This window comes from Cherax quadricarinatus, chromosome 35 (assembly GCF_038502225.1).
Source record: "Cherax quadricarinatus isolate ZL_2023a chromosome 35, ASM3850222v1, whole genome shotgun sequence".
Taxonomy (NCBI): domain Eukaryota; kingdom Metazoa; phylum Arthropoda; class Malacostraca; order Decapoda; family Parastacidae; genus Cherax; species Cherax quadricarinatus.
In genome coordinates this window covers 240,001-267,416 of record NC_091326.1, presented here as the reverse complement: position 1 = coordinate 267,416, position 27,416 = coordinate 240,001, and the positions used below count along the sequence as shown (strand labels likewise).

Here is a 27,416-nt window from a genome sequence, read left to right as displayed (position 1 = left end):
TGGGGGAGCTGTCTGGGGGCTGGGGGAGCTGTCTGGGGGCTGGGGGAGCTGTCTGGGGGCTGGGGGAGCTGTCTGGGGGCTAGGGGAGCTGTCTGGGGGCTGGGGGAGCTGTCTGGGAGCTGAAGGAGCTGTCTGGGGGCTGGCGGAGCTGTCTAGGGGCTGGGGAGCTGTTTGGGGGCTGGGGGAGCTGTCTGGGGGCTGGGGGAGCTGTCTGGGGACTGGGGGTGCTGTCTGGGAGCTGGGGGAGCTGTCTGGGGGCTGGGGGAGCTGTCTGGGGGCTGGAGGAGCTGTCTGGGGGCTGGGGGAGCTGTCTGGGGGCTGGGGGAGCTGTCTGGGACCTGGGGGAGCTGTCTGGGGGCTGGGGGAGCTGTCTGGGAGCTGGGGGAGCTGTCTGGGGGCTGAGGGAGCTGTCTGGGGGCTGGTGGCGGTGTCTGGGGGCTGGGGGAGCTGTCTGGGAGCTGGGGGAGCTGTCTGGGGGCTGAGGAAGCTGTCTGGGGGCTGGGGGAGGTGTCTGGGGGCTGGGGGAGCTGTCTGGGAGCTGGGGGAGCTGTCTGGGGGCTGGCGGAGCTGTCTGGGGGCTGGGGGAGCTGTCTGGGGGCTGGGGGAGCTGTCTGGGGGCTGGGGGAGCTGTCTGGGGACTGGGGGAGCTGTCTGGGGGCTGGCGGAGCTGTCTGGGGGCTGGCGGAGCTGTCTGGGGGCTGGGGGAGCTGTCTGGGGGCTGGCGGAGCTGTCTGGGGGCTGGGGAGCTGTCTGGGGGCTGGGGGAGCTGTTTAGGGGCTGGCGGAGCTGTCTGGGGGCTGGCGGAGCTGTCTGGGGGTTGGGGAGCTGTCTGGGGGCTGGGGAGCTGTCTGGGGGCTGGGGGAGCTGTCTGGGGGCTGGCGGAGCTGTCTGGGGGTGGGGGAGCTGTCTGGGGGCTGGCGGAGCTGTCTGGGGGCTGGCGGAGCTGTCTGGGGGCTGGCGGAGCTGTCTGGGGGCTGGCGGAGCTGTCTGGGGGCTGGGGGAGCTGTCTGGGGGCTGGGGAGCTGTCTGGGGGCTGGGGGAGCTGTTTAGGGGCTGGCGGAGCTGTCTGAGGGCTGGGGGAGCTGTCTGGGGGCTGGGGAGCTGTCTGGGGGCTGGGGGAGTTGTCTGGGGGCTGGCGGAGCTGTCTGGGGGCTGGGGGAGCTGTCTGGGGGCTGGCGAAGCTGTCTGGGGGCTGGGGGAGCTGTCTGGGGGCTGGCGGAGCTGCCTGGGAGCTGGGCGAGCTGTCTGGGGGCTGGGGGAGCTGTCTGGGGGCTGGGGGAGCTGTCTGGGGGCTGGGGGAGCTGTCTGGGGACTGGGGGAGCTGTCTGGGGGCTGGCGGAGCTGTCTGGGGGCTGGCGGAGCTGTCTGGGGGCTGGGGGAGCTGTCTGGGGGCTGGGGGAGCTGTCTGGGGGCTGGGGGAGCTGTCTGGGGGCTGGGGAGCTGTCTGGGGGCTGGGGGAGCTGTTTAGGGGCTGGCGGAGCTGTCTGGGGGCTGGCAGAGCTGTCTGGGGGCTGGGGAGCTGTCTGGGGGCTGGGGAGCTGTCTGGGGTCTGGGGGAGCTGTCTGGGGGATGGCGGAGCTGTCTGGGGGCTGGGGGAGCTGTCGGGGGGCGGGCGGAGCTGTCTGGGGGCGGGCGGAGCTGTCTGGGGGCTGGCGGAGCTGTCTGGGGGCTGGGGGAGCTGTGTGGGGGGTGGGTGAGCTGTCTGGGGGCTGGGGAGCTGTCTGGGGGCTGGGGGAGCTGTTTAGGGGCTGGCGGAGCTGTCTGGGGGCTGGGGGAGCTGTCTGGGGGCTGGGGAGCTGTCTGGGGGCTGGGGAGCTGTCTGGGGGCTGGGGGAGCTGTCTGGGGGCTGGCGGAGCTGTCTGGGGGCTGGGGGAGCTGTCTGGGGGCTGGCGGAGCTGTCTGGGGGATGGGGGAGCTGTCTGGGGGCTGGGGAGCTGTCTGGGGCTGGGGAGCTGTCTGGGGGCTGGGGGAACTGTCTTGGGGCTGGCGGAGCTGTCTGGGGGCTGGGGGAGCTGTCTGGGGTCTGGCGGAGCTGTGTGGAAGCTGGGGGAGCTGTCTGGGGGCTGGGGGATCTGTCTGGGGGCTGGCGGAGCTATCTGGGGGCTGGGGAGCTGTCTGGGGGCTGGCGGAGCTGTCTGGGGGCTGGGGGAGCTGTCTGGGGGCTGGCGGAGCTGTCTGGGGGCTGGCGGAGCTGTCTGGGGGCTGGCGGAGCTGTCTGGGGGCGGGGGGAGCTGTCGGGGGGCTGGCAGAGCTGTCTGGGGGCTGGGGAGCTTTCTGGGGGCTGGGGGAGCTGTCTGGGGACTGGCGGAGCTCTCTGGAAGCTGGGGGAGCTGTCTGGGGGCTGGGGGAGCTGTCTGGGGGCTGGCGTAGCTGTCTGGGGGCTGGGGGAACTGTCTGGGGGCTGGGGTAGCTGTCTGGGTACTGGCGGAGCTGTGTGGGGTCGGGGGGAGCTGTCTGGGGGCTGGCGGAGCTGTCTGGAGGCTGGGGGAGCTGTCTGGGGGCTGGGGAGCTGTCTGGGGGCTGGCTAGCTTGCTGGGGGCTGGAGAAGCTTTCTTGGGACCATTGGAGCTTTCTGGGGGCTAAGGGACCTTTCTGGGGGTGGGAGAGCTTCCTGGGGGCTGGTGGAGCTTTCTGGGGACTATTGAAGTTTTCTGGGGGATAGGGGAGCTTTCTGTTATTGACTAATTAGTATTATTAATTATTATTATCATTATTATTATTATTATTATTATTATTATTATTATTAGTGTTACTACTACATGGCAAACTAAACTAAACTAAACTCTCTCTCTCTCTCTCTCTCTCTCTCTCTCTCTCTCTCTCTCTCTCTATATATATATATATATATATATATATATATATATATATATATATATATATATATATATATATATATATATATATATATATATATATATATATATATATATATATATATATATATATGGTTGAGAAAACTGGCAACTTGAAGATTGAGTCACACTTATGTACCCTTTCGTATTCCTTATTGAGGGAATGTATAGCCAACCAATGGCTTCTTCAGTCCAATACAGAGAAGCTCTGAAAGATGAGGGGGGGAGCCATGTAATCAGTCCCTGGGTACGACTGAGGATGTGCTGCTGGGAATGACCATAACTTCAACCCACAGAGATCCTTCCCATCCCCCACTCCTGTGGAACACCGGAGTACCGCGGAACACCGGAGCACCGCGGAACACCGGAGCACCGTGGAACACCAGAGCACCGCGGAACACCGGAGCACCGCGGAACACCGGAGCACCGCGGAACACCGGAGCACCGCGGAACACCGGAGCACCGCGGAACACCGGAGCACCGCGGAACACCGGAGCACCGCGGAACACCGGAGCACCGCGGAACACCGGAGCACCGCGGAACACCGGAGCACCGCGGAACACCAACTTAAAAATATATATATAAGCCTTAATCTACTTGATACAGTCAGCATGTTTTCCCAGCTCTGTCCTACTGTTGCAATGTGCGAAGACCTGCTTGTTGCAACACATTGCAAGGCCTCGTACCTGTGCTATCATACGTAATCCTGGTGTTGCAATATGCAGTATGTTTACACCGTGTGTTGACACATCTGGACACATACTCTGACCTCCTTGTGAGGTAAGAGTCATAAGAACATAAGAACATAAGAAAGGAGGAACACTGCAGGAGGCCTGTTGGCCCATACTAGGCAGGTCCTTTACAATTCATCCCACTAACAAAACATTTGCCCAACCCAATTTTCAATGCCACCCAAGAAATAAGCTCTGATGTGAAAGTCCCACTCAAATCCAACCCCTCCCACTCATGTACTTATCCAACCCAAATTTGAAACTACCCAAAGTCCCAGCCTCAATAACCCAACTAGGTAGACTGTTCCACTCATCAACTACCCTATTTCCAAACCAATACTTTCCTATGTCCTTTCTAAATCAAAACTTATGTAATTTAAACCCATTACTGCGGGTTCTCTCTTGGAGAGATATCCTCAAGACCTTGTTAATATCCCCTTTATTAATACCTATCTTCCACTTATACACTTCGATCAGGTCTCCCCTCATTCTTCGTCTAACAAGTGAATGTAACTTAAGAGTCTTCAATCTTTCTTCATAAGGAAGATTTCTAATGCTATGTATTAATTTAGTCATCCTACGCTGAATGTTTTCTAACGAATTTATGTCCATTCTGTAATATGGAGACCAGAATTGAGCTGCATAATCTAGGTGAGGCCTTACTAATGATGTATAAAGCTGCAGTATGACCTCTGGACTTCTGTTGCTTACACTTCTTGATATAAATCCCAGTAATCTATTTGCCTTATTACGTACGCTTAGGCATTGCTGTCTTGGTTTAAGGTTGCTGCTCACCATAACCCCCAAGTCCTTTTCGCAATCTGTATGGCTAAGTTCTACATCATTTAACTTATAAGTACTAGGGTTATGGGCACTCCCAAGCTTCAGAACCTTGCATTTATCTACATTGAACTGCATCTGCCACTTTTCTGACCAAGAATAGAGTTTGTCTAAATCCTCCTGAAGTTCCCTAACATCTACGTTTGAATCAATTATCCTACCTATCCTGTAATGCGTTAAAATAATTACTGACAGAACGTTTCGCTCTCTTAGAACTTCATCAAGATTTCATCCAGCTGTAGCTGGGCGAAACGTTGTGTTGATAGAAGCTCGTTACGCAGTGTTTCCAGAATACCTGTCTGTAGTGTGTGTGTGTGTGTGTACTCACCTAGTTGAGGTTGCAGGGGTCGAGTCCAAGCTCCTGGCCCCGCCTCTTCACTGGTCGCTACTAGGTCACTCTCTCTGAACCGTGAGCTTTATCATACCTCTGCTTAAAGCTATATATGGATTCTGCCTCCACTACATTGCTTCCCAAACTATTCCACTTCCTGACTACTCTGTGGCTGAAGAAATACTTCCTAACATCCCTGTGATTCATCTGTGTCTTCAACTTCCAACTGTGTCCCCTTGTTGCTGTGTCCCATCTCTGGAACATCCTGTCTTTGTCCACCTTGTCAATTCCTCTCAGTATTTTGTATGTCGTTATCATGCCCCCCCCCTATCTCTCCTGTCCTCCAGTGTCGTCAGGTCGATTTTCCTTAACCTCTCCTCGTAGGACATACCTCTTGTGTGTGTGTGTGTGTGTGTGTGTGTGTGTGTGTGTGTGTGTGTGTGTGTGTGTGTGTGTGTGCATAATATACCTTCAATGCAAACACAGTCATACGCAAGTATTATCTCTCTCTCTCTCTCTCTCTCTCTCTCTCTCTCTCTCTCTCTCTCTCTCTCTCTCTCTCTCTCTCTCTCTCTCTCTCTCTCTCTCTCTCTCTCACTCTCTCTCTCTCTGTCTCATGGTAATTGACAATATACAAAACAGCTATACAAAACTAAAGTCCTACTGACACAGGTGAGCACGCTAGGTGGTAATTAACTGAGGGGAAGCAGGTGACCTGCATCACAAGGTCAAATACAGGTCATGTGACTGAAACCTTCAGCTGGCTTCTTGGTCACTGGAGTGAGACCTTCTTCTGGCTTCTTGTTCACTAGAGTGAGACATTCTGCTGGCTTACCACTCCACCTCATCAAAAAAGTATACCTTGTGGGATACCAGGAATACCTATGCAAGACAGATACTCCTAGTATCCCACAAGGTACCTGGTACTTGTACTTCTAAACTCTCATAAGGCCCAAGAGCTGAGAATCAACGCAGTTAAATGCTGCTAATGTAAGATGAAAACAATCACTGCAGGGCTCTTCATCCAAGGAACTGGAGTTATCCTCTTTATTTACTTTCTTCTTGAAGCGCACCTTCTTAAAATCTCTCAGTGTATATATATTGAGAGATACACATCTCTCAGCTTATATACACTGAGAGATTTTCTATCAGTATATATACACTGAGATATACACAACTTCTGACGGCTTTAAGTAAACAAATCCCACCAAAAGCAAATTGTCTCTTTTTTTTTTATCGAAACTTATCAGAAATTAGTTAGTTAGTTAAAGATTCGCCGGTATTCTCCCGGCCCGGGCCTTGTCCAAGTGGTGGCCCGGCCTTGGCTCCCTCTTTAGGGAGTGTCTGAGACCTAAGTCTCCCATGGGAGGAGGCACAAGTACCTCCTCATCTTTGGGACCAACTGTCCCCAGGCCTAGCCACAAACTAGGCCTCTCTGGTCTGCCATCCCCGCCCCAAGGGGGCAAATGGGAATGACAGTCTTATGAGCTAAAGGCTCGGGCTCAGGCACCTGCCCTACCCTAGAAGGGCTGGACATGGTGTCGATGATGTTATCAGAAAATAATAGTCCAAAGTTTATTTTCATTCTTAACTTTTGAAAACAAAAATGATCTATAATTATGTTAAAAATGTTGGTGTAAATATATATATAAATATATACATATATATATATATATATATATATATATATATATATATATATATATATATATATATATATATATACATATATATATATATATATATATATATATATATATATATATATATATATATATATATATATATATATATATATATATATATATATATATATATATATATATATATATATATATATATATATTTTATATATATATATATATATATATATATATATATATATATATATATATATATATATATATATATATATATATATATATATATATATATATATCTATATATATATATATATACATACATTGAGAGAGGTCAAGTCACATTTATGAGGTGAGAAAAGTGTAGCTGGCTGGTGTGTGGGTCGCTGTACTTATCTAACAGTCATGAAATATTCTTAAAGCTGAATGTTTTCTGCGACAGGTGGAGCTGTAGTCCCGTCCCTCCCTTACTTTCTCCTTCCCTCCCGTACGGTCTCCTTCCCTCCCTTACTTTCTCCATCCCTCCCTTACTTCCCTCCCCTTACTTTCTCCTTCCCTCCCTTACTTTCTCCTTCCCTCCCTTACTTTCTCCTTCCCTCCCTTACTTTCTCCTTCCCTCCCTTACTTTCTCCTTCCTTCCCTTACTTTCTCCTTCCCTCCTTCACTTCTCCTTCCTCCCATCCTTCCCTCCCTTACTTTCTCCTTCCCTCCCTTACTTTCTCCTTCCCTCCCTTACTTTCTCCTTCCCTCCCTTACTTTCTCCTTCCCTCCCTTACTTTCTCCTTCCCTCCCTTACTTTCTCCTTCCCTCCCTTACTTTCTCCTTCCCTCCCTTACTTTCTCCTTCCCCTCCCTTACTTTCTCCTTCCCTCCCTTACTTTCTCCTTCCCTCCCTTACTTTCTCCTTCCCTCCCTTACTTTCTCCTTCCCTCCCTTACTTTCTCCTTACCTCCCTTACATTCTCCTTCCCTCCCTTACTTTCTCCTTCCCTCCCTTCTTCTCCTTCCCTCCCTTACTTTCTCCTTCCCTCCCTTACTTTCTCCTTCCCTCCCTTACTTTCTCCTTCCCTCCCTTACTTTCTCCTTCCCTCCCTTACTTTCTCCTTCCCTCCCTTACTTTCTCCTTCCCTCCCTTACTTTCTCCTTCCCTCCCTTACTTTCTCCTTCCCTCCCTTACTTTCTCCTTCCCTCCCTTACTTTCTCCTTCCCTCCCTTACTTTCTCCTTCCCTCCCTTACTTTCTCCTTCCCTCCCTTACTTTCTCCTTCCCTCCCTTACTTTCCTTCCCTCCCTTACTTTCTCCTTCCCTCCCTTACTTTTCTTTCTCCTTCCCTCCCTTACTTTCTCCTTCCCTCCCTTACTTTCCCTCCTTCCCTCCCTTACTTTCTCCTTCCCTCCCTTACTTTCTCCTTCCCTCCCTTACTTTCTCCTTCCCTCCCTTACTTTCTCCTTCCCTCCCTTACTTTCTCCTTCCCTCCCTTACTTTCTCCTTCCCTCCCTTACTTTCTCCTTCCCTCCCTTACTTTCTCCTTCCCTCCCTTACTTTCTCCTTCCCTCCCTTACTTTCTCCTTCCCTCCCTTACTTTCTCCTTCCCTCCCTTACTTTCTCCTTCCCTCCATTACTCCTTCCCTCCCTTACTTTCTCCTTCCCTCCCTTACTTTCTCCTTCCCTCCCTTACTTTCTCCTTCCCTCCCTTACTTTCTCCTTCCCTCCCTTACTTTCTCCTTCCCTCCCTTACTTTCTCCTTCCCTCCCTTACTTTCTCCTTCCCTCCCTTACTTTCTCCTTCCCTCCCTTACTTTCTCCTTCCCTCCCTTACTTTCTCCTTCCCTCCCTTACTTTCTCCTTCCCTCCCTTACTTTCTCCTTCCCTCCCTTACTTTCACCTTCCCTCCCTTACTTTCTCCTTCCCTCCCTTACCTTCACCTTCCCTCCCTTACTTTCTCCTTCCCTCCCTTACTTTCCCCTTCCCTCCCTTACTTTCTCCTTCCCTCCCTTACTTTCTCCTTCCCTCCCTTACTTTCTCCTTCCCTCCCTTACTTTCTCCTTCCCTCCCTTACTTTCTCCTTCCCTCCCTCGCTTTCTCCTTCCCTCCCTTACTTTCTCCTTCCCTCCCTCTCTTTCTCCTTCCCTCCCTTACTTTCTCCTTCCCTCCCTTACTTTCTCCTTCCCTCCCTCGCTTTCTCCTTCCCTCCCTTACTTTCTCCTTCCCTCCCTCGCTTTCTCCTTCCCCCCTTACTTTCTCCTTCCCTCCCTCGCTTTCTCCTTCCCTCCCTTACTTTCTCCTTCCCTCCCTCGCTTTCTCCTTCCCTCCCTCACTTTCTCCTTCCCTCCCTCACTTTCTCCTTCCCTCCCTTACTTTCTCCTTCCCTCCCTTACTTTCTCCTTCCCTCCCTTACTTTCTCCTTCCCTCCCTTACTTTCTCCTTCCCTCCCTTACTTTCTCCTTCCCTCCCTCGCTTTCTCCTTCCCCCCCTTACTTTCTCCTTCCCTCCCTCGCTTTCTCCTTCCCTTCCTTACTTTCTCCTTCCCTCCCTTTCTCCTTCCCTCCCTTACTTTCTCCTTCCCTCCCTCGCTTTCTCCTTCCCTCCCTTACTTTCTCCTTCCCTCCCTTACTTTCTCCTTCCCTCCCTTACATTCTCCTTCCCTCCCTTACTTTCTCCTTCCCTCCCTTACTTTCTCCTTCCCTCCCTTACTTTCTCCTTCCCTCCCTTACTTTCTCCTTCCCTCCCTCGCTTTCTCCTTCCCTCCCTTACTTTTTCCATCCCTGTCTTTCTCCTTCCCTCCCTTACTTTCTCCTTCCCTCCCTTACTTTCTCCTTCCCTCCCTCGCTTTCTCCTTCCCTCCCTTACTTTCTCCTTCCCTCCCTCGCTTTCTCTTTCCCTCCCTTACTTTCTCCTTCCCTCCCTTACTTTCTCCTTCCCTCCCTCGCTTTCTCCTTCCCCTCCCTTACTTTCTCCTTCCCTCCCTCGCTTTCTCCTTCCCTCCCTTACTTTCTCCTTCCCTCCCTCGCTTTCTCCTTCCCTCCCTTACTTTCTCCTTCCCTCCCTCGCTTTCTCCTTCCCTCCCTTACTTTCTCCTTCCCTCCCTCGCTTTCTCCTTCCCTCCCACACTTTCTCCTTCCCTCCCTCACTTTCTCCTTCCCTCCCTTACTTTCTCCTTCCCTCCCTTACTTTCTCCTCCCTTACCTCCCTCCCTTACTTTCTCCTTCCCTCCCTTACTTTCTCCTTCCCTCCCTTACTTTCTCCTTCCCTCCCCGCTTTCTCCTTCCCTCCCTTACTTTCTCCTTCCCTCCCTCGCTTTCCTCCTTCCCTCCCTTACTTTCTCCTTCCCTCACTCGCTTTCCTCCTTCCCTCCCTTACTTTTTCCTTCCCTCCCTTTCTCCTTCCCTCCCTTACTTTCTCCTTCCCTCCCTCGCTTTCTCCTTCCCTCCCTTACTTTCTCCTTCCCTCCCTTACTTTCTCCGTCCCTCCCTTACTTTCTCCTTCCCTCCCTTACTTCCTCCTTCCATCCCTCGCTTTCTCCTTCCCTCCCTTACTTTCTCCTTCCCTCCCTTACTTTCTCCTTCCCTCACTCTCTTTCTCCTTCCCTCCCTTACTTTTCCTTCCCTCCCTCGCTTTCTCCTTCCCTCCCTTACTTTCTCCTTCCCTCCCTCGCTTTCTCCTTCCCTCCCTTACTTTCTCCTTCCCTCCCTCGCTTTCTCCTTCCCTCCCTCACTTTCTCCTTCCCTCCATCACTTTCTCCTTCCCTCCCTTACTTTCTCCTTCCCTCCCTTACTTTCTCCTTCCCTCCCTTACTTTCTCCTTCCCTCCCTTACTTTCTCCTTCCTTCCCTTACTTTCTCATTCCCTCCCTTACTTTCTCCTTCCCTCCCTTACTTTCTCCTTCCCTCCCTTACTTTCTCCTTCCCTCCCTTACTTTCTCCTTCCCTCCCTTACTTTCTCCTTCCCTCCCTCGCTTTCTCCTTCCTTCCCTCCCTTACTTTCTCCTTCCCTCCCTCTCTTTCTCCTTCCCTCCCTTACTTTCTCCTTCCCTCCCTCGCTTTCTCCTTCCCTCCCTTACTTTCTCCTTCCCTCCCTCACTTTCTCCTTCCCTCCCTCACTTTCTCCTTCCCTTCCTTACTTTCTCCTTCCCTCCCTTACTTTCTCCTTCCCTCCCTTACTTTCTCCTTCCCTCCCTTACTTTCTCCTTCCCTCCCTTACTTTCTCCTCCCTCCCTCGCTTTCTCCTTCCCTCCCTTACTTTCTCCTTCCCTCTCTCGCTTTCCTCCTTCCCTCCCTTACCTTCTCCTTCCCTCCCTTACTTTCTCCTTCCCTCCCTTACTTTCTCCTTCCCTCCCTTACTTTCTCCTTCCCTCCCTTACTTTCTCCTTCCCTCCCTTACTTTCACCTTCCCGCCCTTACTTTCTCCTTCCCTCCCGTACTTTCACCTTCCCGCCCGTACTTTCTCCTTCCCCTCCCTTACATTCTCCTTCCCTCCCTTACTTTCTCCTTCCCTCCCTTACTTTCTCCTTCCCTCCCTTACTTTCTCCTTCCCTCCCTTACTTTCTCCTTCCCTCCCTTACTTTCTCCTTCCCTCCCTTACTTTCTCCTTCCCCCCTTACTTTCTCCTTCCCTCCCTTACTTTCTCCTTCCCTCCCTTACTTTCTCCTTCCCTCCCTTACTTTCTCCTTCCCTCCCTTACTTTCTCCTTCCCTCCCTTACTTTCTCCTTCCCTCCCTTACTTTCTCCTTCCCTCCCTTACTTTCTCCTTCCCTCCCTTACTTTCTCCTTCCCTCCCTTACTTTCTCCTTCCCTCCCTTACTTTCACCTTCCCTCCCTTACTTTCTCCTTCCCTCCCTTACTTTCACCTTCCCTCCCTTACTTTCTCCTTCCCTCCCTTACTTTCTCCTTCCCTCCCTTACTTTCTCCTTCCCTCCCTTACTTTCTCCTTCCCTCCCTTACTTTCTCCTTCCCTCCCTTACTTTCTCCTTCCCTCCCTTACTTTCTCCTTCCCTCCCTTACTTTCTCCTTCCCTCCCTTACTTTCACCTTCCCTCCCTTACTTTCTCCTTCCCTCCCTTACTTTCTCCTTCCCTCCCTTACTTTCTCCTTCCCTCCCTTACTTTCTCCTTCCCTCCCTTACTTTCTCCTTCCCTCCCTTACTTTCTCCTTCCCTCCCTTACTTTCTCCTTCCCTCCCTTACTTTCTCCTTCCCTCCCTTACTTTCACCTTCCCTCCCTTACTTTCTCCTTCCCTCCCTTACCTTCACCTTCCCTCCCTTACTTTCTCCTTCCCTCCCTTACTTTCCCCTTCCCTCCCTTACTTTCTCCTTCCCTCCCTTACTTTCTCCTTCCCTCCCTTACTTTCTCCTTCCCTCCCTTACTTTCTCCTTCCCTCCCTTACTTTCTCCTTCCCTCCCTCGCTTTCTCCTTCCCTCCCTTACTTTCTCCTTCCCTCCCTCGCTTTCTCCTTCCCTCCCTTACTTTCTCCTTCCCTCCCTTACTTTCTCCTTCCCTCCCTCGCTTTCTCCTTCCCTCCCTTACTTTCTCCTTCCCTCCCTCGCTTTCTCCTTCCCCCCTTACTTTCTCCTTCCCTCCCTCGCTTTCTCCTTCCCTCCCTTACTTTCTCCTTCCCTCCCTCGCTTTCTCCTTCCCTCACTCACTTTCTCCTTCCCTCCCTCACTTTCTCCTTCCCTCCCTTACTTTCTCCTTCCCTCCCTTACTTTCTCCTTTCCTCCCTTACTTTCTCCTTCCCTCCCTTACTTTCTCCTTCCCTCCCTTACTTTCTCCTTCCCTCCCTCGCTTTCTCCTTCCCCCCCTTACTTTCTCCTTCCCTCCCTCGCTTTCTCCTTCCCTTCCTTACTTTCTCCTTCCCTCCCTTTCTCCTTCCCTCCCTTACTTTCTCCTTCCCTCTCTCGCTTTCTCCTTCCCTCCCTTACTTTCTCCTTCCCTCCCTTACTTTCTCCTTCCCTCCCTTACATTCTCCTTCCCTCCCTTACTTTCTCCTTCCCTCCCTTACTTTCTCCTTCCCTCCCTTACTTTCTCCTTCCCTCCCTTACTTTCTCCTTCCCTCCCTCGCTTTCTCCTTCCCTCCCTTACTTTCTCCTTCCCTCCCTTTCTCCTTCCCTCCCTTACTTTCTCCTTCCCTCCCTTACTTTCTCCTTCCCTCCCTCGCTTTCTCCTTCCCTCCCTTACTTTCTCCTTCCCTCCCTCGCTTTCTCTTTCCCTCCCTTACTTTCTCCTTCCCTCCCTTACTTTCTCCTTCCCTCCCTCGCTTTCTCCTTCCCTCCCTTACTTTCTCCTTCCCTCCCTCGCTTTCTCCTTCCCTCCCTTACTTTCTCCTTCCCTCCCTCGCTTTCTCCTTCCCTCCCTTACTTTCTCCTTCCCTCCCTCGCTTTCTCCTTCCCTCCCTTACTTTCTCCTTCCCTCCCTCGCTTTCTCCTTCCCTCCCACACTTTCTCCTTCCCTCCCTCACTTTCTCCTTCCCTCCCTTACTTTCTCCTTCCCTCCCTTACTTTCTCCCTCCCTCCCTTACTTTCTCCTTCCCTCCCTTACTTTCTCCTTCCCTCCCTTACTTTCTCCTTCCCTCCCTCGCTTTCTCCTTCCCTCCCTTACTTTCTCCTTCCCTCCCTCGCTTTCTCCTTCCCTCCCTTACTTTCTCCTTCCCTCACTCGCTTTCTCCTTCCCTCCCTTACTTTTTCCTTCCCTCCCTTTCTCCTTCCCTCCCTTACTTTCTCCTTCCCTCCCTCGCTTTCTCCTTCCCTCCCTTACTTTCTCCTTCCCTCCCTTACTTTCTCCTTCCCTCCCTTACTTTCTCCTTCCCTCCCTTACTTCCTCCTTCCATCCCTCGCTTTCTCCTTCCCTCCCTTACTTTCTCCTTCCCTCCCTTACTTTCTCCTTCCCTCCCTCGCTTTCTCCTTCCCTCCCTTACTTTCTCCTTCCCTCCCTCGCTTTCTCCTTCCCTCCCTTACTTTCTCCTTCCCTCCCTCGCTTTCTCCTTCCCTCCCTTACTTTCTCCTTCCCTCCCTCGCTTTCTCCTTCCCTCCCTCACTTTCTCCTTCCCTCCATCACTTTCTCCTTCCCTCCCTTACTTTCTCCTTCCCTCCCTTACTTTCTCCTTCCCTCCCTTACTTTCTCCTTCCCTCCCTTACTTTCTCCTTCCTTCCCTTACTTTCTCATTCCCTCCCTTACTTTCTCCTTCCCTCCCTTACTTTCTCCTTCCCTCCCTTACTTTCTCCTTCCCTCCCTTACTTTCTCCTTCCCTCCCTTACTTTCTCCTTCCCTCCCTCGCTTTCTCCTTCCCTCCCTTACTTTCTCCTTCCCTCCCTCGCTTTCTCCTTCCCTCCCTTACTTTCTCCTTCCCTCCCTCGCTTTCTCCTTCCCTCCCTTACTTTCTCCTTCCCTCCCTCACTTTCTCCTTCCCTCCCTCACTTTCTCCTTCCCTTCCTTACTTTCTCCTTCCCTCCCTTACTTTCTCCTTCCCTCCCTTACTTTCTCCTTCCCTCCCTTACTTTCTCCTTCCCTCCCTTACTTTCTCCTTCCCTCGCTTTCTCCTTCCCTCCCTTACTTTCTCCTTCCCTCTCTCGCTTTCTCCTTCCCTCCCTTACTTTCTCCTTCCCTCCCTTACTTTCTCCTTCCCTCCCACGCTTTCTCCTTCCCTCCCTTACTTTCTCCTTCCCTCCATCGCTTTCTCCTTCCCTCCCTTACTTTCTCCTTCCCTCCCTCGCTTTCTCCTTCCCTCCCTCACTTTCTCCTTCCCTCCCTCACTTTCTCCTTCCCTCCCTTACTTTCTCCTTCCCTCCTTTACTTTCTCCTCTCCCTCCCTTACTTTCTCCTTCCCTCCCTTACTTTCTCCTTCCCTCCCTTACTTTCTCCTTCCCTCCCTCGCTTTCTCCTTCCCTCCCTTATTTTCTCCTTCCCTCCCTAGCTTTCTCCTTCCCTCCCTTACTTTCTCCTTCCCTTCCTCGCTTTCTCCTTCCCTCCCTTACTTTCTCCTTCCCTCCCTTTCTCCTTCCCTCACTTACTTTCTCCTTCCCTCCCTTACTTTCTCCTTCCCTCCCTCGCTTTCTCCTTCCCTCCCTTACTTTCTCCTTCCCTCCCTTACTTTCTCCTTCCCTCCCTCGCTTTCTCCTTCCCTCCCTTACTTTCTCCTTCCATCCCTCGCTTTCTCATTCCCTCCCTTACTTTCTCCTTCCCTCCCTTACTTTCTCCTTCCCTCCCTTACTTTCTCCTTCCCTCCCTTACTTTCTCCTTCCATCCCTCGCTTTCTCCTTCCCTCCCTTACTTTCTCCTTCCCTCCCTTACTTTCTCCTTAACTCCCTTACTTTCTCCTTCCCTCCCTCGCTTTCTCCTTCCCTCCCTTACTTTCTCCTTCCATCCCTCGCTTTCTCCTTCCCTCCCTTACTTTCTCCTTCCCTCCCTTATTTTCTCCTTCCCTCCCTTACTTTCCCCTTCCCTCCCTTACTTTCTCCTTCCATCCCTCGCTTTCTCCTTCCCTCCCTTACTTTCTCCTTCCCTCCCTTACTTTCTCCTTCCCTCCCTTACTTTCTCCTTCCCTCCCTTACTTTCTCCTTCCCTCCCTTACTTTCTCCTTCCCTCCCTTACTTTCTCCTTCCCTCCCTTACTTTCTCCTTCCCTCCCTTACTTTCTCCTTCCCTCTCTTACTTTCTCCTTCCCTCCCTTACTTTCTCCTTTCCTCCCTTACTTTCTCCTTCCCTCCCTTACTTTCTCCTTCCCTCCCTTACTTTCTCCTTCCCTCCCTTACTTTCTCCTTCCCTCCCTTACTTTCTCCTTCCCTCCCTTACTTTCTCCTTCCCTCCCTTACTTTCTCCTTCCCTCCCTTACTTTCTCCTTCCCTCCCTTACTTTCTCCTTCCCTCCCTTACTTTCTCCTTCCCTCCCTTACTTTCTCCTTCCTCCCTTACTTTCTCCTTCCCTCCCTTACTTTCTCCTTCCTTCCCTCCCTTACTTTCTCCTTCCCTCCCTTACTTTCTCCTTCCCTCCCTTACTTTCTCCTTCCCTCCCTTACTTTCTCCTTCCCTCCCTTACTTTCTCCTTCCCTCCCTTACTTTCTCCTTCCCTCCCTTACTTTCTCCTTCCCTCCCTTACTTTCTCCTTCCCTCCCTTACTTTCTCCTTCCGTCCCTCGCTTTCTCCTTCCCTCCCTCACTTTCTCCTTCCCTCCCTCACTTTCTCCTTCCCTCCCTTACTTTCTCCTTCCCTCCCTCACTTTCTCCTTCCGTCCTTCACTTTCTCCTACCCTCCTTCACTTTCTCCTTCCCTCCGTCACTTTCTCCTTCCCTCCCTTACTTTCTCCTTCCCTCCCTCGCTTTCTCCTTCCCTCCCTCACTTTCTCCTTCCCTCCCTCACTTTCTCCTTCCCTCCCTTACTTTCTCCTTCCCTCCCTCGCTTTCTCCTTCCCTCCCTCACTTTCTCCTTCCGTCCTTCACTTTCTCCTCCCCTCCTTCACTTTCTCCTTCCCTCCCTCACTTTCTCCTTCCCTCCTTCACTTTCCCCTCCCCTCCTTCACTTTCACCTCCCCTCCCTCACTTTCTCCTTCCCTCCCTCACTTTCTCCTTCCCTCCCTCACTTTCTCCTTCCCTCCTTCACTTTCACCTCACCTCCTTCACTTTCACCTCCCCTCCCTCACTTTCTCCTTCCCTCCCTCACTTTCTCCTTCCCTCCTTCACTTTCACCTCCCCTACTTCACTTTCACCTCCCCTCCCTCACTTTCACCTCCCCTCCCTCACTTTCTCCTTCCCTCCCTCACTTTCTCCTCCCCTCCCTCACTTTCTCCTCCCCTGCTTCACTTTCTCGTTCCCTCCCTCACTTTCACCTCCTCTCCCTCACTTTCTCCTCCCCTCCCTCACTTTCTCCTTCCCTCCCTCACTTTCACCTCCTCTCCCTCACTTTCACCTCCCCTCCCTCATTTTCTCCTCCCCTCCCTCACTTTCTCCTTCCCTCCTTCAATTTCCCCTCCCCTCCTTCACTTTCACATCCCCTCCCTCACTTTCTCCTTCCCTCCCTCACTTTCTCCTTTCCTCCCTCACTTTTTCCTTCCCTCCCTCAATTTCTCCTTCCCTCCCTCACTTTCTCCTCAAATCCTTCACTTTCTCCTCCCCTCCCTCACTTTCTCCTCCCCTCCGCTTTCTCCTCCCCTCCCTCACTTTCTCCTTCCCTCCCTCACTTTCTTCTTCCCTCCTTCACTTTCTCCTTCCCTCTCTCACTTTCTCGTTCCCTCCCTCACTTTCTCCTTCCCTCCTTCACTTTCACCTCCCCTCCTTCACTTTCACCTCCCCTCCTTCACTTTCACCTCCTCTCCCTCACTTTCTCCTTCCCTCCCTCACTTTCTCCCTCCCTCCCTCACTTTCTCCTCCCCTCCCTCACTTTCTCCTCCCCTCCTTCACTTTCTCCTCCCCTCTCTCACTTTCTCCTTCCCTCCCTCACTTTCTCCTCCCCTCCACTTTCTCTTCCCCTCCCTCACTTTCTCCTCCCCTCCCTCACTTTCTCCTTCCCTCCCTCACTTTCTCCTTTCCTCCCTCACTTTCTCCTCCCCTCCTTCACTTTCTCCTTCCCTTTCTCATCCCCTCCCTTACTTTCTCCTCCCCTCCTTCACTTTCTCCTCCCCTCCCTCACTTTCTCCTCCCCTCTTTCACTTTCTCCTCCCCTCTCTCACTTTCTCCTTCCCTCCCTCACTTTCTCCTCCCCTCCACTTTCTCTTCCCCTCCCTCACTTTCTCCTTCCCTCCCTCACTTTCACCTCCTCTCCCTCACTTTCACCTCCCCTCCCTCATTTTCTCCTCCCCTCCCTCACTTTCTCCTTCCCTCCTTCAATTTCACCTCCCCTCCTTCACTTTCACATCCCCTCCCTCACTTTCATCTTCCCTCCCTCACTTTCTCCTTTCCTCCCTCACTTTTTCCTTCCCTCCCTCAATTTCTCCTTCCCTCCCTCACTTTCTCCTCAAATCCTTAACTTTCTCCTCCCCTCCCTCACGTTCTCCTCCCCTCCGCTTTCTCCTCCCCTCCCTCACTTTCTTCTTCCCTCACTTTCTTCTTCCCTCACTTTCTTCTTCCCTCACTTTCTTCTTCCCTCACTTTTTCTTCCCTCCTTCACTTTCACCTCCCCTCCTTCACTTTCACCTCCTCTCCTTCACTTTCACCTCCTCTCCCTCACTTTCTCCTTCCCTCCCTCACTTTCTCCTTCCCTCCCTCACTTTCTCCTCCCCTCCCTCACTTTCTCCTCCCCTCCTTCACTTTCTCCTCCCCTCTCTCACTTTCTCCTTCCCTCCCTCACTTTCTCCTCCCCTCCACTTTCTCTTCCCCTCCCTCACTTTCTCCTCCCCTCCTTCACTTTCTCCTTCCCTCCCTCACTTTCTCCTTTCCTCCCCCACTTTCTCCTTCCCTCCTTCACTTTCTCCTTCCCTTTCTCATCCCTTCCCTTACTTTCTCCTCCCCTCCTTCACTTTCTCCTCCCCTCCCTCACTTTCTCCTCCCCTCCTTCACTTTCTCCTCCTCTCCTTCACTTTCTCCTCCCCTCCGTCACTTTCTCCTCCCCTCCCTCACTTTCTCCTTCCCTCACTTTCTCTTTCCCTCCTTCACTTTCTCCTTACCTCCCTCACTTTCTCCTACCCTCCCTCACCTTCTTCTCTCCTTCACTTTCTCCTCCCCTTCCTCACTTTCCCCTTCCCTCCCTCACTTTCTTCTTCCCTCACTTTCTTCTTCCCTCTCTCACTTTCTTCTTCCCTCCCTCACTTTCTTCTTCCCTCCCTCACTTTCACCTCCCCTCCACTTTCACCTCCCTCCCTCACTTTCACCTTCCCTCCCTCACTTTCTCCTTCCCTCCCTCACTTTCTCCTTCCCTCCCTCACTTTCTCCTCCCATCCCTCACTTTCTCCTCCCCTCCCTCACTTTCTCCTTCCCTCCTTCACTTTCTCCTCCCCTCCTTCACTTTCTCCTCCCCTCCCTCACTTTCTCCTCCCCTCCTCTTTTTTTTTTCTACCGGGGTTCAAATCTTGGCCAATAAATCACCCTCTTAATTATTCAAGGCCTGTCATACATACTCTTCAAGCTGTGTATGGAATCTACCAATGTCACTTCTGAACAATTAATTTCTTACACGCTGTGTTCTGTTTCCCTTTATAGTCTCCATATATACCTTTTAGTCCTGGGTTCCATCTATTCAGAGTATCTCTGCCTGCCCTTTGGATGTGTTTGAGTATCTTGTATGTCGTAAACATGTCTTCTTTTGCTCTCCTCTCACTCAGTGTTGAAAGGGTTGTTTTTTTTTAATCTTTTCCCCGTAGGTAATTTTTCTTTGCTCTAAGATTAGTTTCGTAGCAAATTTCCAGACTTTCTATTTTGAATACATGCTTATCAGGTGTGATTTCCATGTCCGTGTTACATACTCTGTGTCTGATCTGTCTTCAGTCATATACTGGGTCTGACTCAGCCGTTGGTGTTATCAGAGTGATGTTTACCTCAGGTGATATGCTCGTTGTTATGTTTACTCCCTAAGCCTTTTTATTGTATAAAGGTTTATATTGCTCCCCTTCCCCAGTATATGCTCCATAACCGACCTCTCTCTTTCTCTCTCTCTCCAGAGTTTTCATAACTTTGGTGAGGTTGTAATCAGTAACAACCTATCTAATTCTTTTCTTGCAGTTTGTTCTAGTCCTCCTGTGACCTGCCTATCTTCAAGTATGTGTTCTTTTTAATTTATTTACATCATCCACAAACAGGAATACGTGAACCTATATAATCTGGCATGACTTTTTTTTGTATATTAGAAGCAACACTGGTATAAATAAAAAGCTTCAGGCTTGGAAATAAATTATAAAAACCCATTCTCGAGCAGTAGTACTGATTTTCTAACTAACACTGGTGGCAAGTAAGGTAAATACCCGTCAGTAGAGAGACTGACTTCCAATATTTTGGTTGGGAATGGACCAACTGGATGAGCGAGGGTATATATACACAGTCATCTGCTGAGCTTGGATTTTTATTGTGATGGAAGTGCAGTGGTTCACCAGCCTCGCCAGAGATGCTTAGAGGTCCAGCCACAGCTGGGATGGAAGGCTGACTAGCACCAGCGAGGCACTCAACCTTTCAGATGTTGCAGATCATAAGAACATAAGAAAGAAGGAACACTGCAGCAGGCCTACTGGCCCATGCGAGGCAGGTCTAATTCTCCTACCGGCTTAAGCCAATGCTCTAACCCAGTCAGGTCAGGTCACATTCACTTAAGGAAGGAGCATGGCATCTGACCTAGTAGCATAAGCTAGTCAGGTCCGACTCACACCCACCCACACCCACTCATGTGTTTATCTAACCTATTTTAAAAACTATATAACATCTTAGCTTCTATGACGGTACTCGGGAGTTTGTTCCACTCATCCACAACTCTATTACCAAACCAGTACTTTCCTATATTCTTCCTGAATCTGATTTTTTCCAATTTAAAGCCATTGCTGCGAGTCCTGTCTAGGCTAGATATTTTTAGCACGCTATTTACATTCCCTTTATTTTTTCCTGTTTTCCATTTATACACCTCAATCATATCATCCCTAATTCTACGCCTTTCTAGAGAGTACAGATTCAGGGCCCTCAGTCTATACTCACAGGGAAGATTTCTGATATAAGGGATCAGCTTTGTCATCCTCCTTTGTACGTTTCCAAGTGCATTTATATCCATTCTGTAATACGGTGACCAGAACTGTGTAGCATAATCTAAATGAGGCCTAACCAAAGATATATGTATAAAGAATTGAAGAACAACCTGAGGACTTTATGTTCGTGTGCAAGAGACAACCTACTCACTCAGAGCCATCTACAGGTAAATAAGTAAGTAGGCCTCGGTCCAAGTCTAAACCAGGATTAAACTAAACTCCTAGTGTGCATATACACTGAGGACCCCAATGGAAATATACACTGAGGACCCCAATGCAAATATACAGTGAGGACCCCAATGGAAATATACACTGAGGATCCCAATGGAAATAAGTCACTTTGTCTGACTTTTTTGGGTTATCCTAGGTTCTCTACACATATGCTGCTATGTATGATAATTCTATGTAACTGTATTTGTGTATACCTGAATAAACTTACACTCAGAGTGTATATACACTGAGAAGCACAACTCTGGGTGTATATACACTAAGAAACACCACTCTGGGTGTATATACACTAAGAAACACCACTCTGGGTGTATATACACTGAGAAACACCACTCTGGGTGTATATACACTGAGAAACACCACTCAGAGTGCATATACACTGAGAAACACCACTCAGAGTGTATATACACTGAGAAACACCACTCAGAGTGTATATACACTGAAAAACACCACTCAGAGTGTATATACACTGAGAAACACCACTCTGGGTGTATATACACTGAGAAACACCACTCTGGGTGTATATACACTGAGAAACACCACTCAGAGTGTATATACACTGAGAAACACCACTCAGAGTGTATATACACTGAGAAACACCACTCAGAGTGTATATACACTGAGAAACACCACTCAGAGTGTATATACACTGAGAAACACCACTCTGGGTGTATATACACTGAGAAACACCACTTAGAGTGCATATACACTGAAAAACACCACTCAGAGTGTATATACACTGAGAGACACCACTCTGGGTGTATATACACTGAGAAACACCACTCAGAGTGTATATACACTGAGAAACACCACTGTGTTAACAAGCGGAATATGACAACAAGAGAAAGAGACTACGGGTTATATAAACAAGAATAAATTAAACTTTCGTATTTTTATTTTTCCACAAACAATCTTTTATAAAATATTTATAATAAGTAAACACACAGACACACACACGCGGGGCCAGGAGCTGCGAATCAACCCCTGCAACCACAAACACAAATGAAAAATACTTTTAAGGTCAATTGAGAACAATGTTGTTGGAAATAAGGACCATGTTGGGTTTAAGGGTTATGTAGGAACCATGGACCGTGTTGGGTTTAAGGGTTATGTAGGAACCATGGACCGTGTTGGGTTTAATGGTTATGTAGGAACCATGGACCGTGTTGGGTTTAATGGTTATGTAGGAACCATGGACCATGTTGGGTTTAAGGGTTATGTAGGAACCATGGACCGTGTTGGGTTTAAGGGTTATGTAGGAACCATGGACCGTGTTGGGTTTAATGGTTATGTAGGAACCATGGACCATGTTGGGTTTAAGGGTTATGTAGGAACCATGGACCGTGTTGGGTTTAAGGGTTATGTAGGAACCATGGACCATGTTGGGTTTAATGGTTATGTAGGAACCATGGACCGTGTTGGGTTTAAGGGTTATGTAGGAACCATGGACCGTGTTGGGTTTAATGGTTATGTAGGAATCATGGACCATGTTGGGTTTAAGGGTTATGTAGGAACCATGGACCACGTTGGGTTTAATGGTTATGTAGGAACCATGGACCATGTTGGGTTTAAGGGTTATGTAGGAACCATGGACCGTGTTGGGTTTAAGGGTTATGTAGGAACCATGGACCATGTTGGGTTTAAGGGTTATGTAGGAACCATGGACCATGTTGGGTTTAAGGGTTATGTAGGAACCATGGACCATGTTGGGTTTAATGGTTATGTAGGAACCATGGACCATGTTGGGTTTAAGAGTTATGTAGGAACCATAGACCATGTTGGGTTTAATGGTTATGTAGGAACCATGGACCATGTTGGGTTTAATGGTTATGTAGGAACCATGGACCACGTTGGGTTTAAGGGTTATGTAGGAACCATGGACCATGTTGGGTTTAAAGGTTATGTAGGAACCATGGACCATGTTGGGTTTAAGGGTTATGTAGGAACCATGGACCGTGTTGGGTTTAAGGGTTATGTAGGAACCATGGACCATGTTGGGTTTAAGGGTTATGTAGGAACCATGGACCATGTTGGGTTTAATGGTTATGTAGGAACCATGGACCATGTTGGGTTTAAGGGTTATGTAGGAACCATGGACCATGTTGGGTTTAAGGGTTATGTAGGAACCATGGACCATGTTGGGTTTAAGGGTTATGTAGGAACCATGGACCATGTTGGGTTTAAAGGTTATGTAGGAACCATGGACCATGTTGGGTTTAAGGGTTATGTAGGAACCATGGACCATGTTGGGTTTAAGGGTTATGTAGGAACCATGGACCATGTTGGGTTTAAGGGTTATGTAGGAATCATGGACCATGTTGGGTTTAAGGGTTATGTAGGAACCATGGACCATGTTGGGTTTAAGGGTTATGTAGGAACCATGGACCATGTTGGGTTTAATGGTTATGTAGGAACCATGGACCATGTTGGGTTTAAGGGTTATGTAGGAACCATGGACCATGTTGGGTTTAAGGGTTATGTAGGAACCATGGACCATGTTGGGTTTAAGGGTTATGTAGGAACCATGGACCATGTTGGGTTTAAAGGTTATGTAGGAACCATGGGCCATGTTGGGTTTAAGGGTTATGTAGGAACCATGGACCATGTTGGGTTTAAGGGTTATGTAGGAACCATGGACCATGTTGGGTTTAAGGGTTATGTAGGAACCATGGACCATGTTGGGTTTAATGGTTATGTAGGAACCATGGATCATGTTGGGTTTAAGGGTTATGTAGGAACCATGGACCATGTTGGGTTTAAGGGTTATGTAGGAACCATGGACCATGTTGGGTTTAAGGGTTATGTAGGAACCATGAACCATGTTGGGTTTAAGGGTTATGTAGGAACCATGGACCATGTTGGGTTTAAGGGTTATGTAGGAACCATGTTGGGTTTAATGGTTATGTAGGAACCATGGACCATGTTGGGTTTAAGGGTTATGTAGGAACCATGGACCATGTTGGGTTTAAGGGTTATGTAGGAACCATGGACCATGTTGGGTTTAAGGGTTATGTAGGAACCATGGACCATGTTGGGTTTAAGGGTTATGTAGGAACCATGGACCATGTTGGGTTTAAGGGTTATGTAGGAACCATGGACCATGTTAGGTTTAAGGGTTATGTAGGAACCATGAACCATGTTGGGTTTAAGGGTTATGTAGGAACCATGGACCATGTTGGGCATAAGGGTTATGTAGGAACCATGGACCATGTTGTGTTTAATGGTTATGTAGGAACAATGGACCATGTTGGGCTTAAGGGTTATGTAGGAACCATGGACCATGTTGGGTTTAAGGGTTATGTAGGAACCATGGACCATGTTGGGTATAAGGGTTATGTAGGAACCATGGACCATGTTGTTTAATGGTTATGTAGGAACCATGCACCATGTTGGGCTTAAGGGTTATGTAGGAACCATGGACCATGTTGGGTTTAAGGGTTATGTAGGAACCATGGACCATGTTGGGTTTAATGGTTATGTAGGAACCATGGACCATGTTGTGTTTAATGGTTATGTAGGAACCATGGACCATGTTGGGCTTAAGGGTTATGTAGGAACCATGGACCATGTTGGGTTTAAGGGTTATGTAGGAACCATGGACCATGTTGGGTTTAAGGGTTATGTAGGAACCATGGACCATGTTGGGTTTAATGGTTATGCAGGAACCATGGACCATGTTGGGTTTAATGGTTATGTAGGAACCATGGACCATGTTGGGCTTTAAGGTTATGTAGGAACCATGGACCATGTTGGGTTTAAGGGTTATGTAGGAACCATGGACCATGTTGGGTTTAAGGGTTATGTAGGAACCATGGACCATGTTGGGTTTAAGGGTTATGTAGGAACCATGGACCATGTTGGGTTTACGGGTTATGTAGGAACCATGGACCATGTTGGGCTTAAGGGTTATGTAGGAACCATGGACCATGTTGGGTTTAAGGGTTATGTAGGAACCATGGACCATGTTGGGTTTAAGGGTTATGTAGGAACCATGGACCATGTTGGGTTTAATGGTTATGTACGAACCATGGACTATGTTGGGTTTACGGGTTATGTAAGAACCATAGACCGTGTTGGGTTTAAGGGTTATGTAGGAACCATAGACCATGTTGGGTTTACGGGTTGTGTAGGAACCATGGACCATGTTGGGTTTAAGGGTTATGTAGGAACCATGGGCCATGTTGGGTTTATGGGTTATGTAGGAACCAATGACCGTGTTGGGTTTAAGGGTTATGTAGGAACCAAGGGCCGTGTTGGGTTTAAAGGTTATGTAGGAACCAAGGACCGTGTTGGGTTTAAGGGTTATGTAGGAACCAAGGACCGTGTTGGGTTTAAGGGTTATGTAGGAACCAAGGGCCGTGTTGGGCTTAAGGGTTATGTAGGAACCATGGACCATGTTGGGTTTAAGGGTTATGTAGGAACCATGGACCATGTTGGGTTTAAGGGTTATGTAGGAACCGTGGACCATGTTGGGTTTAATGGTTATGTACGAACCATGGACTATGTTGGGTTTATGGGTTATGTAAGAACCATAGACCGTGTTGGGTTTAAGGGTTATGTAGGAACCATAGACCATGTTGGGTTTACGGGTTGTGTAGGAACCATGGACCATGTTGGGTTTAAGGGTTATGTAGGAACCATGGGCCATGTTGGGTTTACGGGTTATGTAGGAACCAATGACCGTGTTGGGTTTAAGGGTTATGTAGGAACCAAGGGCTGTGTTGGGTTTAAAGGTTATGTAGGAACCAAGGACCGTGTTGGGTTTAAGGGTTATGTAGGAACCAAGGGCTGTGTTGGGTTTAAAGGTTATGTAGGAACCAAGGACCGTGTTGGGTTTAAGGGTTATGTAGGAACCAATGACCGTGTTGGGTTTAAGGGTTATGTAGGAACCAAGGACCGTGTTGGGTTTAAAGGTTATGTAGGAACCAAGGACCGTGTTGGGTTTAAGGGTTCTTACATAAAAGAGGCGCTAACCTGAAGCAGATGTGGACATCTCGGAGAAGGATGCCCTGTAGGGCCCCGGGGAAGGGGTTGTGGTACGTGAGTCCCCACCATACTCGCTGCCCACGGGGGTGGTCTCCCCAGACCCCACCCGACGGGTGAACAGGGGCGAGGACTCGCTCACCCCACGACGGGGAGACAACGGTGACACCGTCGGGGGGACCGTGAAGGCTACCTCCCTCGACCTGTGTAACAACAATATTATAATTATTAATATTAATGGTAGGTTCCTAAGACATATTTTAGAGTACATGTATTGACTAGTATTTACCCAACATAAAAAACACATGAATGTTCAAACACACAACTAAATTTTAAATGTTAGAGGTGAGCGAAAGTCAACATTTATGTTAAAGTGATATGTGTTATAATGTTGAGTGTGCAAGACGCATGTGTAGCAGTCTAGTGTGTTCAGTGAGGAGACGTTTCCCACGCTCAGCACCCTTCTTCAGTCGAAATGTGGAGATGTAGATATGAGGTGAACAGTTCCTCGTCCTGGAGATGATGTTAGTTTGAAGTTATCAGTCCCTCGTAATGGAGATGATGTTAGTTTGAAGTTATCAGTCCCTCGTAATGGAGATGATGTTAATTTGAAGTTATCAGTCCCTCGTAATGGAGATGATGTTAATTTGAAGTTATCAGTCCCTCGTAATGGAGATGATGTTAATTTGAAGTTATCAGTCCCTCGTCCTGGAGAAGATGTTAGTTTGAGGGAGGTCATTCCCTCAGCTTCGGTGTGCTCAGGTCCATCACGCTTAAGGTTGAGTCACCAAGTGTTAAGTATCTTGTTTACGAGGGGACTCGTGTTCAGCTCTAACCTTTAATGTGGCTGTAACTCTGTTATAGCACCCGACCTTCAAGGTAGCCAGGTGCCCTGAAACATAAAATAATTATATAGAAAAGCACAAAGGCACAATACCGTGACTGGAACAATACACAAATAACCCGCACATAGGAGAGAGAAGCTACGACGACGTTTCGGTCCGACTTGACCCGATAGTCCAAGTCGGACCGAAATATGATCATAAACCTCACACTCTCTCTCTGCTGTGTGCGGTTTATTTGTGTATTGTTCTTGATATAATATAAACAAAAGACTGCACAGAGGACTGAACTCACCCTTCAGTCCTACTCTAGAGGCTTAGATCACCTGTTGTCAGTCTTAATACCCAACACATGGCTGAACCACAACCAGGACAACCAAAACATGGACCCGTCCACAACTTAATATTCCGGAAAAAGACAAAAACCGCAGCCAATGCTCCGACTTAGTTCTATCATACGTTAGCAGACACCATCAGACAGAATCAGGGCAGTTTCCAGGGTTGGCCGGGCATCCCCCTGGTCCACCACTTGCTCCACCAGTGTCCTCGTCAAGGAGATAGGGAGGTACCTTGATACCGGTGAAGGGCTCTTGATCCAAGTCATCAAAGCTGTCCTATACCTTGGGGTTTCTTAGTTCCCATGTAAATAATAATAATAATAATAATTATAATAACTCCATGGGAAAGTGGAACAATTCTTCCTCCGTAAGCCATGAGTGTGTTAAGAGGCGACTATATTGCCGCGAGGAAGGTGCTAGTAACCTCTTCTCCTGTATGTATTACTAAATGTAAAAGGGAAAAAAACTTGTGTTTCTTCTTTTTCTGGTCACCTTGTCTGGTGGGAGACTGCCGGCGTGTTTAAAAACAAACAATAATAATAATAATGATCAGTGTTCACTGGATAATTAAGTAATTCATGGCAGTTCTTGCATTGTTTGCTCCTCCCACACAGTTAATTACCGGTAATGATAGCGGAACTAAGCCTCATATGTATGTCTTTGTATATATATATATATATATATATATATATATATATATATATAAATTATACATATATACATTCTTAGAAAGAACGTTCCTATGAGCGAATCTGTTGGGACCTCTTACTAACCATACCCCGGCCGGGATTGAACCAGCGGTCAGAGAGTCTCAAAACTCCAGACCGTCGCGTTAGCCACTAGACCAGCTAGCTATTGTGGCTAGCTGGTCTAGTGGCTAACGCGACGGTCTGGAGTTTTGAGACTGACCGCGGGTTCAATCCCGGCCGGGGTATGGTTTGTTTGCAATCGTGTCATTACGACCTCTTACTAATTTGTGCAACACTGCAAGCTCCTGA

The 27,416-nt window shown here is 49.2% G+C and overlaps 1 protein-coding gene across 2 annotated transcripts in view; it reads right to left on the bottom strand.

Annotated features, from left to right (window-relative positions):
• The window catches only part of LOC128695111 (synaptotagmin-15), a 143,310-nt gene that overhangs the window by 57,711 nt on the left and 58,183 nt on the right, over positions 1–27,416 (bottom strand). For both annotated transcript variants that reach the window (XM_053785525.2, XM_053785526.2), the window contains exon 2: positions 25,230–25,441. In XM_053785525.2, the coding sequence (XP_053641500.2) occupies positions 25,230–25,441 (212 nt within the window). The remainder of the gene's footprint in view (positions 1–25,229; positions 25,442–27,416) is intronic.